This window comes from Nannobrachium achirus (genome assembly GCF_963921795.1).
Source record: "Nannobrachium achirus genome assembly, chromosome: 3".
Lineage (NCBI taxonomy): Eukaryota > Metazoa > Chordata > Actinopteri > Myctophiformes > Myctophidae > Nannobrachium > Nannobrachium achirus.
This window is the reverse complement of record NC_137812.1, coordinates 41,926,762-41,939,725: the sequence shown is the minus strand read 5'-3', so window position 1 is coordinate 41,939,725 and position 12,964 is coordinate 41,926,762. Positions and strand designations below refer to the sequence as shown.

The window sequence follows — 12,964 nt, the reverse complement described above, 5'->3', positions numbered from 1 at the left end:
CACTCCTTGCACTCCTTAACTTAGCCCCGTCCCCTCCTCTGATTGGCCCAAACTTTACTTGGCTTTACTCATTAACTGTTTGTCGTACACAATTGTGGGTGGTGTCAATTAACTTCATTAAGAGTCCTTCACCTTAATTGGTTTAACTTTGCCCCGCCCCCTCCTCTGATTGGCCAAAACTTTATTTGGCTTTAATCATCAACCGTTTGTCGTACCAACTTGTGGGTGGAACCAATGCCACTTACAGGCCTCTTTGTGTATACTGTGACCTGACGGTCGCTTATCTCCCGATTAGGGAGTCTTACTGGTAATATTATAATTTACATCTGCAAAGTAACTAATAACTAAACTTTTCAAATAATTGTAGTGGAGTAAAAGTACAATATTTGGATCCGAGATGTAGAAGTAAAAGTATTGGAAATACTCAAGTACAAATACCTCAAAAGTGTACTTAAGTACAGTACTTAAGTAAAAGTACTTAGTTATTTACACCACAGTGTTGAATTATTATCTTTTAATATGTAAAAAATAAGGACACCAGGCTGAAAGTTAACTTAACTTAATAATTAATAAATGTTTACATTATGAAGTTATTCATTTAATGGATATGATCTTGTTCTTACTTGACACCCGTATCCCTCGTAGAAAGACCTCATACATGGTCTGTGCATCACTATAGTAGTAAACCATGGGTTTGTCGCTGTCAATCAAAAGGGATCTTCGTGCATATTCTCCACCCTGCGAGGAAAATAAATAGTTAAAAATGGTACACCCACTTACTCGCTTAAAATAAGTATTCAAAAAACAAAACACATTAAACATTTCAGACCATTTCTGCACATATATCCATTTCATTTTTTCCTTTAAAGTGTATGTTATCCACATTTACATTCCATGCATAGGTAAAAAAAAATACATTTGAAATGTTGCTGTACGTATCAAGTATGGGACAGTTTGTCAAAAGTCCAGACTTTGCCAATTGAAACATGAATGTCAGCTTCAAGGTACACCGTACAGAGCCATATCCTTAACCTGAGCTCAGGTTGTCTGTTGGGGAAATATGAGATAGTGTGCAACTGTGCACCACTTATCATCAGTTATGCATCATCATCAGTTATGATGACCCAACTCTTGCATGCATGAGTCTTCCTTGTTGTTTTTTAAACCTATTGAATAGTACCTCCCATTAACCAAAATGATATGTTCACTGTCTAGACTCTTCAGATGAGATTGTAAAGTTACAATCCAGATTAACATCCTACCTGGGATTCAAACATGGGTCTCCCGCACAAGGGCTAACATTTCTACAGCTAAGCTTTGGCAGAGGAGATATTGTGCTTTGAGCTTCATGCAATACCTCTTGTCAACCCCTTGTCCTGCCTACAGTGTCTACATTTCTCAATAGGCTATATGCATATACCGGTACGCCATTTTGTTCTACTTCCGGGTGTCTTTCGACTTTCTTCACATGTGTTACCGATGATACTAATGAAGGGTCTGTTCCATTCTGGTCAAACAGAGTCAGGGTGCTGATATCGTGCATGTTGGCTCACTGGAAACACTCTGTTACACCAGTGGGTCTCAAAGTGTCCTTGAGTGGGTTCCAAATGTCCCCATACAGGTGTGTAACTCTGACAGTGTACAAATGTCAAAAATCAAATGGACCCGTGTGCTTCCATTTGTTGATTCCATTTGTATAGAGTTATGGGTGTCCTTGAAATTAAAGAACCACTGTACAATAAATCAAACAGAGCCTTCATTAATATCATCAGTAACACCTGTGAAGGAAGTCGAAAGACACCCGGAAGTAGAACAAAATGGCGTATATGCATAGAGCCTATTGAAGAGCCACGTCCTCAACCACCACAGTTGTGTTATATTGTATTAACATAGGAGTCCTCAACCACCACAGTTGTGTTATTATATTGTATTAACATAGGAGTCGGGAATCAGAAGGTCCCTGGTTCACCACCTACCTACACAGTCTACCTACACAGCAGTGGTTCCCAAACATTTTAGCTTGTGACCAAAAAGATAGATTAACTCATTCGCTGCATTTTAAAAATCTTTTTGAAGTGCCAGGATGCCCCCAGTCTCCATAGACTTCCATTTTCTTCCATATTTTTTTTTTGTTGCAAAAACAGACCAAAAATTGGGAAACTCGGGCGTGGCAGGGGCGGGGTACGGGAATAACTCGGGAAACTCGGGAGGGGGCAGCAAATGAGTTAAGACTTTGGCCCGGTACCCAAGCTTTTGAAAACAGCAGATCTACAAGATCACAATGCGGCACGATTTTCAATACTTCTCGTTTTGTAATTTATGTAATTTCTTTCTTTGCTTTCTTCATGATAAAAAAGGCTAAGTAAAAACAAAATGTGAGAAGCAAAAAAATAAGGGACCCATAAAAATGTGTCTGTGACCCACAGAGGGGTACTGACCCACTGTTTAGGAACCAGTGGTCTACAATAGGTGTGAAAGTGTCCCTGGGCAAGACCCTTAACCCCTCGTCTCTCCAGACAGACCGTTAGCTCACGATTATCTAATGCTTCTGCCTAACAGCCTTGCAGTCTGTTGCTCCAAATGAGTAGACAACATGGCTGGGCCCCTGATTTAGCCCGGGAAAAAGAGTTGGAGAGGCCCTCGTTGCGCGCTATAGAGAGAGATCTCTCTCCATAGCGCTGCTGCTACTCAAAGATTTGCCATTTCAGATCATGACAAGTGACAAGCCAGTGGGACAATTACATGAGTTATATTTCGTCGTTGCCGGGTGGAAACCTTGTATGTCCAAAACCGTTTGTTTTGTATTTATCATTTAAAAAATTAATTAAACTAGTGAAAACAGACGCTGTTTTCACTACTTTTGTGCGACGGCCTTGTATGATGAAGCAGGGCTTTGCTTTGCGAAATAATTTACACATTTGAAACTTGGAGATACAAGGTTTCTGCCCGACAGTGACGATTTACTTTGTTGGCCGCCCAGCCCCCAAAATGGAACAAAGGCCGACATTTTATTTTTAATTTTTTCCCAATGGCCAGCACGTCCCTGGTAGACAATAAAGCAGATGTCCCACCTTCCTCCACTTCTGTTTCACCTTTGAAGTCACGTACATAATAATACCTACTGGAAACCAAAGTATAATTTCCTGTCGCAGGTGGAGTTACATACTGTACCCTCTGCACTGTAGCATTCAAACAGTTGACTGGCTTGAGAGAATACTTAACTACTAATAGTTTTACATTTTAGTGGGACTGAACTGTAAAATAAAACAAAAAGTTCTGATTACAGCTTTAAAATCAGCCAGGTTCAGCATCATACAAAAGCTTAATAAACCTGGCAGGACTGTCAAAAACCAGACACAGACAACACAAATGGAGAGCCAGAGGCACTGTGACCTGCATTCTCACTCATTACAACACAGAGCTGCCTCAGGGCAGGGTGGTTTCAACTGTGCTCCTCAACCCTTTTTACCAACAGTCTATTCATGCAATAGAACCATGTGCACATGGCAGCCATTTTGCTATAAGACACTGACATATTATGCACTATGGATGTCACTAGCTTATACTGTACAGTGTACAGACCAGTATTCTTTACAAAAAGGCTTTAGCCCATTGTCATACCTCTTAGAAAAGAGAGAGTGATCCTTGAAATAACTCATTTTTATCTAGATCATGAAGTACTTTAACAAAAAGAAGGAACAAAAATGGCTCTGTGAAAACGTGGCTTTATTCATGGTTAATTGGAGGACTTCTTTGTGTATCACAATAACTATTATGTATTTATTAAAAGATCACAAACTACCTTGAGGTTTGTGTAAATTGTTGTAAATAGGTGAAAATGGCATTGGACAGGAAGGCCATGGCATTGGACATGAAGGCCATGTCTGCTGTGAACCCTCAGTTTGACGTGTTTTGTGAAATAAACATTTGTATTTATTCATTTTAAACCATATAAAACATATAGAATAATCCTCAACCCTCAAGTTAAATGTATTACTGGCATGGATCCTGGAATGTAATTTTGCATGCTCATCATAAACAATAATCATGTTATATTACTATAGGTCATGACATGTTCCTTGAGAGGGTAGAAACTAAACCGTACATCCTTTAACCACTTTCAACCCGGAGTCCCTCATTATAACCAATCTACGGGCTCAAAACTCATTCATTGCATTGCGACACGTTATGAGCTTGTTGATTGGCTATTCTTTGTATGAGAAGGTATACAGTAGGGCTTAACTGGTTAAAAAGAGGTGGTGACAGAGATGGAGCATTTCTATAAAGAATATTTTGGATGGATACCTTACAAAATTAACACCCTAAAGGTTTATCAGAAGAGCCTACTGGAAATGCTTCATATACTGTAATTCATTTGCCAACCTGAACACAGGTCTATTTTAGTTAAGTATTTTGGTACATAGGCTATATCTAGAGTATTAAAAAGGAAAATAGTCTCTGTCCACACTTTTAGGGTAATTAAGTAATGGAGAAGCAGTCTTCTTTATTACTTATATACAGTAGAGTTCTCAACGGGCCTGAAAATTAAGGCCCGGCCCTAACTGGGCCCTAACTGGGTCGGCCCGAGGCCCTACCCGGCCCGACTAATTAGCATACATTTTAGGCCCTACCCTACCCTAAATGTCGGGTCGGGTCGGGTTCGGGTATGGTCGGGTTCGGGCAGAATTTGAGAACTCTAATATACAGTATAAACATGAAATAGATTTCTTTTTACAATCAACTAGTCAAATTGGCCACTTAACCGTTGTTGTACAATGGTGGTGTACACTACAGAACTAGAAAATTTGGGGAAATGCAAAGTGTGGTTGCCCTGACCAGAGTCACAAGGATTCCGCTGGGAAATGTATTCTGTATTATCATTCGTGCCCATATATGGACATCTCTGTATCTGTCAGTCCTTGTCCCTATTTGAGCGGTGCTAACCATTCCGTTTTATGCCCATATATGGAGATCCATGTCATCAATATTAAACCCATATCTTGGAATGCCCATATATGGACATGATGTGTCAGTCTCATGTGGTCTATGACCACAATTTGCTCAACTGATGTAGACTGTAGGTGTAGGCGGTGAACCAGGGACCTTCTGATTCCCGACTCCTATTGATACAATATAACACAACTGTGGTGGTTGAGGACGTGGCTCTTCAATTGAGAAATGTCACGTATCTCTTAGCAAAATGCAAGCAGACGAGTCTCGATGAAGCTGGTCTAACTGTGGGAGGAGTAGAGCAGCAAAATATAGTTTATCCGGAAAGAAAGAAAGCCAGTCGGACAAGTACTATCTATTAACTTAGTGAATGTCTATCCATCCGTCTGACCATCTGCATGCCGACATCACTGATACCACAGTTTCACCGCCATGGAAACCGTCTGTCTGCATGCTACTCTGACGTCATAGTACTGACATCACAGACTGGCCTGGACAGGGAACAGAACACCATGTATGGGCATAAAGATCTGCCCAACGGCAAAGTCATCATTTCATTGTAATTGAGGCAAAATTTTGAAATAATTAGGATATTGATTTGAAGTCATATCCCCCAGCCTCAACACCAAGCCTGAAAACGGATGTCACATGATCATTCGCATAGACTGGGCATGCGCATGCCGGGCATATCACACTTGACAGCCATTTGACAACACCATCCATGAAACAGTACTTGTAGTCACACAGCGCTTGTACATTCAAACTGAATGATTCCCCTTTCAGTGGTCACAGTAGATATGCCTGTGCGTGCAGCATCTGTGCTGAAAGACACATGATGGGTAACATAATAGGCTACTGATGATTTCAAGTCTAGGAATAAACATGAGTGTGTGTGTGTTCTGTATATTATTTGTACACAGGCGTAATTATCGCAGCCGGTGTGCTGCACCGGGGCCCAGACGCGCAGGGGGCCTATTGATGAAGGAAGAAGGAAAAAACAGCAGGCGGCAGATATGCAAAGGCAGTAGAGAAAATATTGAAGTAGCCCGGTGGCTGTTGCTTCTATTTCCAGTAGTAGGCTACGATTTCAAAATAAAACTTGTGTTGATTGAATGATCGCATTATATACGGTATATATAAAAAAAAATAAAACGTTTTGAAATGCCCACCGTTTAGAGAGGAAACAGAGTTCTATTGGTCGGGCCCATTGACAACTTGTCTTCCTCCACTCAAGCTAAATCAATGGAATATAAACACAAGACTTTGGGACAAAAGTTAATATTTAGCATGCTCTCTGAAACCAAGACAATGTAGTCATATGGAACAAAACCTTCTATTTCGTTGTCCTCCTTACTTTAGCAGGTGAGTAATGAATCTAATATGCTGTGCTGCTGCCTAAAGTTTACTACAGAACATAACTAGTACTGGCACTGCATTGCACTGCAGTGATGCATCGCATGCCGTCATTAATGTAGCGGTGTTAAGATGTGTGCTGTTGGAGATGTGTTTTGGCTGTTGTCCCGTTTGATCATCATGATCAACTTCCCAGTTCCCTCGTTTTCATTTTCCTCATACCAAAGAACAAATTCAGATGATACACGAATGTCATTATGCTTGTGGAAAACGTTCTAGCCTACACTTTAAGGTGACATCCTATCCTGCTATGTGCACTGGGGCAATGTGGAATTGGCAATGAATTCCAACATGAGTAACTAGATTGTGGTGGTACTGTACATAATTATACGTATAATTATATGTAATAAGGCTGTTCAGGGGGGCAAAAGTGAGCAGAACTGGTACTCTACCCAATTCAGGCACTGTCTGTATTCTGTAACAACCAAGTCATTCATGAAATTAAGTAGGCTACATCCACCACAGATGCCCTCATTTCTGTTGTTGCTCCTACCCACATGCAGATGTAGTCCAATAGGGTGCCTCCTGTGCATGTAGGCAGTAGTAGCATTGTAACATGTAGCTTGTACACAACAGCTTCAATAGTAGACAACAAGATCAGTAATGTCTGTAATTAGTTGTCAACGTTGAGTTAACCACTGATATTCAACAAATTTGGGTGCCTGCATCATCCATTTTCAAAAGGTCTCCATTCCTGCCAGCCCACACTAAAGTGGTGACATTTTTAAAGTGTAGTATGCAACTGTGCATGACAGGTGGCAATGCACTGAATGTAGCAACAGGTATGCGTTTGAAAACACTAAAATGAGCTAGTGAGATGTAGTGTTACTATGTCGGAACGAACATTTGTTTGAGTACATCCTTAAAGTCGGCCTTACCAGGAAAAGGAATAGTCATTTTTATTTTAAAACAAAATGCCAGACGCCAGAGGGTTAAACTGAACAGCTTGGGCCAGATTTTACAGCTGAAGGAATGTGTTGTCCTCTCTCCAAGAGAGGCTGGATATATGCCCACTGTACTTGTCCATCTGCAGGTTCTATTTGTCACTGTAACATGCAATTGCTTTGTAGTTGTGTTGTGCACATTTTGGATAGTGTGGAGATACATTTCTCTGTTATGATTTTATATTTTTCATATGATTTTACTTTCTTTTCCAGAATACATTTTATTGTATGTAACATGTAATATGATTTGTGGTAGAACTTCCTTTCTTGTAACTTGTGTCTTTTAATTACTGTGTTTACGCTTAAGATGTCTCACACATGGTCTCTATAAGAGGCACATCTGTTTCCGTTTTGCACTGTATAATGCTTCGGAAGACTGTGTGTTGTTCCGTTTGCTACCTGTGCCAATAAATTAACAGCACCTGAAGGTCTTTTCCATAGTGCTTGTCTCTCTCTGCCTGTAATTAAACCGGACTGTCACAAACCAGACACATTGAACACAAATGGAGAGGCACTGTGACCTGCATGCTCACTCATTATCAAAAAAGACGCCTCAGGGCAGGGTGGTTTCAACTGTGCTCCTCAAGCATTTTTACCAATGATCTATTCAAGCAATAGGACCATGTGCACACACACAGTGGTTATTTTGCATACTATACTGTATGTCATACTTGTGGTGGGAAATCCCACCTTTGTGAGTGATCAGGTTTATTAAAAAATGCCATTACAGAGGTGCAAAGATTTGCTGGATATTACTTAAGATCCACAATACATAACTTAAATAGTTACAGTAACAAAAACAGTGTATACTGTAGCCCCTCCCAGTCTCAGCAGAGTAGTTCTGGAGCAGCGGAGTGTGTGGCCCCGTCTTCCCCTAATGGGACTGATCGTGGGTAGCTACTGGGACGTCAAGTCGGGACTTGGATCGCCCCAGCTGGGTCACCTGAGCGAAGGGTATGATGTTGCGAGACCCGAAACCCCAATGACCTTGGCTACATCACTGAGGATACGTCCTAGGTGCATCCATGCAACATTTTTTTTTCTAGTTATTCTATTTATATAGGAATAGACTACATGACAACCAGAAATAGTCTGGTGGCCACCGGAGAGACGGGTGACAGCCGGAATGTAGACGGCACCCGGGAGCAGTATGGGTTGGTGCCCCAGCCTGGGTCTTCTGTGAGGAAGAGGCCCAACAAACCCACAGTGAGGCCTTTTGGAGGGCCAGTCTAGCTGCTAGCGGCTCAGGAACCCACTGCTCCTGAATTAAATGTTTGGTACTGAGAGTCTGGTGCTACGCACAGGTCCTAGACCTGGTGAGAGCAGGAGTGGACCTGGTGAGACGTAGGAGGAGCCCGGCCAGGAGTCAACCCACAGAGTCTGGTCCTTCCACGCGCCAGATTGCCCCTCCCAGTCTCGGCAGAGTAGTTCCGGAGCAGCGGAGTGTGTGGCCCTGTCTTTCCCTAAAGGGACTGATCGTGGGTACCCTGATTGAGCGCAAGCAGTTCATGGTTCAGAAGGGTGGGGATACAGCCCGGAGTATCAATCCGGCCAATAGCATTTGTTCACCGATCTCTGTGTCCGCGTCCCCTCTCCCACCCCCCTCTGTCTGCTCCCCTCCGTCAGCTGTTCTGCTCTGCTCGCATTGAAAATTCGGTGCCGCGGTGGAAAACTAGATAGCAATTTTGATAATTACAATGAATGAGCATAAACAAACCAGTTCACATGAACGGTATTGACGTAAAATAAGATATCCGAACGGATATATATATATTTTATTTACGCAAAATTACAATTAAAATACATTAAAATACATTTTCATGTGAGCCCCTCTGCACTACAGACACCAACACTATAGTGTCAGTAGGCGATGCCTTGATGACCGCGGCTTGTGATTGGCTGAGCCACAGTTACTGGGGGCTTTGCCCAGGCTTTTTCTTTCTTGAATGAAATGCCTGGATCCCGAGGCTAGATCGTGGATAGCTACACTGCTACAGGGACGTAAATTCGGGACGTGATCACCCCGGCTGGGTCACCTGAGCAAGGGGTATGATGTTGCGAAACCCCTGTGACCTTGGGCCATGTAATGTTGTTTTTTTTCGTTCTAGTATGGAAATGGAATGTTTCATGCAGGGATTGTGGCGGTATTACCATTAGCAACAACAATCAAATTAAAATACCTATGGAATTAAACTCTAAAACACTAAAATACATTGATTTGCCCTTTGTAGTATCAAGAAGGATACTACTGTCCATTAAAGGAAATGCACTAAACATGTAACCAATGTAACTTTTCCATGGGGCCACATGAACAACAGAAAATATTGTGGAGGGCCCGGGCCAAAAGGCAGTGCTCCCCGCAAGATGTGCTCCCTGCAAACTAAACACACAGATTTACCTCCGACTTAAATGTAGGCCATTTACCATGAGAGGGAGTGGGTTGTTGGCTGATTTACCACCGTTTCAGGGTTGTGGCAAGAGGTGAACGACCCTCGAATGGTAAATTGCTTTTCTACCACGTCTACCATATAAATGAAAGAAAACACAGTTGTAACTTGCAAGGTTATTTAGTTACAATCATTAATTGTTTCAGTGGGCGGGGTCCATGAGCCAACTCAAGGTTGTTGACTGATTTACCACTGTTTTAAGCCAATCAGAATCCAGTATCTGAACATGTGACCACAACAAGTGGTAGAAAAATACTTAGCAGTCCAATTTGTGTTGAAAACCAAGCATTCTGCATCGACTTTTTTTAGCCACTAGCCATTTTTTAAGGTAAGGCAGGTCGTCTTGACTTGTGACCAGTCTGACCACCTGCTTGTTATTGAGACAACGATCCAATGATCACGCACACGTGCTGATGTACTGGTCTGGTCTGGTCTACAATATGACCTAAATGACCTCTGTATAACCAGTAGGCAATACTCTGGCCATTTGACAGCTGATAAGAGACTCTTATCGTATTCGGGGTCAGTTCATTGCTTCTATGTACTTTATCACCACGGTCGGACAGAAACCTTGTATCGCCATATGTCGGAAATCAATGCCCTACTTTGTGTCACCCAGAAGTAACAGAAATAGCTGATCTACAAGCTCACAACGTGTTGCACCTTGACACGTTGTGAGCTTGGTGGAGGTTGTGTTAATAAAACTGATTGTGTGTGCAAGGGGCTTAATGGTCAGTTCTCCTTGATCAGAATACAATAGAAGATAGAATTCGGATTTGGGTCCAAAACACATATATGAAAAAGAAAAACCCTTCTTTTTTCAGCAGATCCTTTTCTTCAATGCACATAACGTATGGCGTGTTCGGTTCTTTAGCATGTGCAGATTTGAATAGCACTTTCTGAAGATTTTCAAAATTTGACTTTTAAAACAAAATGTGTACCAGTGTAACTATAGCACTGTTCTCAGGGAAACAACAGGCCAGCAGGCAGCAAAGCACATTGCACAGACTAGACAAGTCTTGGCAAGCGAACGGTGTGACATAGTTTGAACCGCACATGACTTGGAATTTGACTAAAACAGATGTTTTTTGTGAAAATAGTGAACAAAGCATAGCATGAACTGCAAAAGTTGTAGTTCCGTTTCACAGCGTCTATTACTTGGTGCCAGTGGGCTTACGTGTTCATAGTTTTTAAGTAGGCTAGTTACGGTGATTAAAACCATGATGGCTGAAAGGAATGTGCTCTGCGTGCAAGTGCTTTTAGAAGTAAACACATAAGTACTCACACATGTACTGTATACTCCTACACACGGAGAGAACACAGTATAAGATACCAGGAATGGAGACAGTGAGTCAAGTTTACCACGTTTTTACATTTAGCCTAATAGAAACTAAAAAACTAAAAGTAAATAAAAATGTGACTCATAACGTCTGAAAAAATTTAAGACGTAAGCAAGATGTATGCAATAGTGTTACCAACTGCTAAAGAGAAACCTTGGGAATACAGACATCAGGAAACTAGGAATATTAGCAACTGATGGCTTACCAAAACATGCATGTTTAAAAGGTAGGGTAAGTGATAGTTTAGGGTTAAAACACTATATTCTTATGGTAATCCTTGCCATAGTGTGTTTGTTCAGTCAAAGGGATCTCCTTGTCTCTTCAGCTCTTAAATAACCAGAAAATACATTTTCATATAGGTGACAAACCTCTAGCCAATCAGGAGAGAGTACCCATCCAATTCAATTGTTTAATCTGTATCCTGACTGAGTTCTCTATCCTGAATGGATAACATTGGTATCCCAACCTGAAAATGCATTTTCTGTTTAACATAGAGCTGGAGAGACATGGAGACTCCTGCTACTGGGTACTAACAGAATATAGAGCTATTTAACACTTATTTTAACCAAAGAAAATCAATTACCCTACCTTTAAACATTGCCCCAGTTTTAAAGGTGTGGCAATAGGATTGAACACAAACGTAGAATGTTTTGCATGTTGTGCAACAGAAGAGAACATCTTACCTGCACTTCCACGGACTGCATCGTCAAGTCACAAGGTGGTTTGAGGGCTTTGGGCCGGGTGGCGTACCAGTAGGTGGTGATGGCAGCGAAGGCGCCCATGCCCATTAAGGCATTGGTGGGCAAGTTCCGCACATAGTTCCGAAAGTCGTCCAGCTCGGGAATCCGCAGCTGCCTCAGGACTTCCTGAGCCTGCATGGCTTCTCTGTGCTGTTGGAAGAGGGAGGAGAAGATAGGAGAGGGAGGAGAAGATGAGGGGCCGCTCAAGGTAAAAAGCCGTCAGCTGCAGTTTCTTTTTTCCTCGCCATAATTTCCACAGCTGCAGCCTTGCTGCATAGAAAGTCAAGAAGCATGGCATTGGCAGTGACAGAAACGTGTTCCATCACACAATATGACCCATTTAGAGCAGCGCTGCCTGTCCTTTAACATTTAGACAGATATGATGTTTCAATTACAGAGAACAATTTCTAAGAAACACCTACAAGAACCAACTGTGTCTAGTGTCTGGAATGTATACCATCATGTCGTCATGTTGATCATACATTTGATTGCGACTGTCAGGTCACAAGTTACTATGAAAAGCGCCACCGGCTGTCCCTCTGTCCGTCACTTCATGTCACACCTTTGGCCCTACTCTTTTTTTATAATTTTTATCCCACAATTTTGTAACCCATTTTTTCACCCAGTGCTAATTGCCTATGTAATCCTGGGCTCTGCTCTCCCTCTGCCGTGCCTGGGGAGACAACGGACTGACCCCATGCTTCCTTCTATGCATGAGGAGTCCAAGTTGCTTCTATTCACCTGACAGTGGAGATTTCCCTGGTTTGGACGTAGCGCGTGGAAGGAACACGTTATTCCAACCAGTTCCTTTCCCCTCCATCAGGCGCCCCGGCTGGCCAGGGGGAGGCATTATTGAGACCAGGATTACGTGCATGTTTTTGTGAGGGTATCAACCCTAGGAGACACGGGGAGAACATGCAAACTCCACACAGAAAGGCCCTATCGCCAACCCCACCTAGGGTGTGGGCACTGATGACGCGGAGGCCCTACTCTTATCTCCTCCACCGTCGTTGCCTCAATCCATGCCAAACATTGCACACACACTCCTTGGCTGTCAAATCACAACCTCCAGCCCTGATTTCTCACATGCCCCTCTTCTAGCGCCACCATCAGGCTGATTTTTGCAAAAC

At 42.3% G+C, this 12,964-nt stretch overlaps 1 protein-coding gene across 1 annotated transcript in view; it reads right to left on the bottom strand.

Annotated features, from left to right (window-relative positions):
* acsl1a (acyl-CoA synthetase long chain family member 1a) overlaps positions 1-12,964 on the bottom strand; it is a 31,754-nt gene that overhangs the window by 10,682 nt on the left and 8,108 nt on the right. Inside the window, exons 2-3 of the mRNA XM_080721083.1 lie at positions 11,778-11,984; positions 624-738 (exon numbers count right to left, since the gene is read on the bottom strand). Coding sequence (XP_080577209.1) covers positions 624-738; positions 11,778-11,972 — 310 coding nt within the window. The 5' untranslated portion in view covers positions 11,973-11,984. The remainder of the gene's footprint in view (positions 1-623; positions 739-11,777; positions 11,985-12,964) is intronic.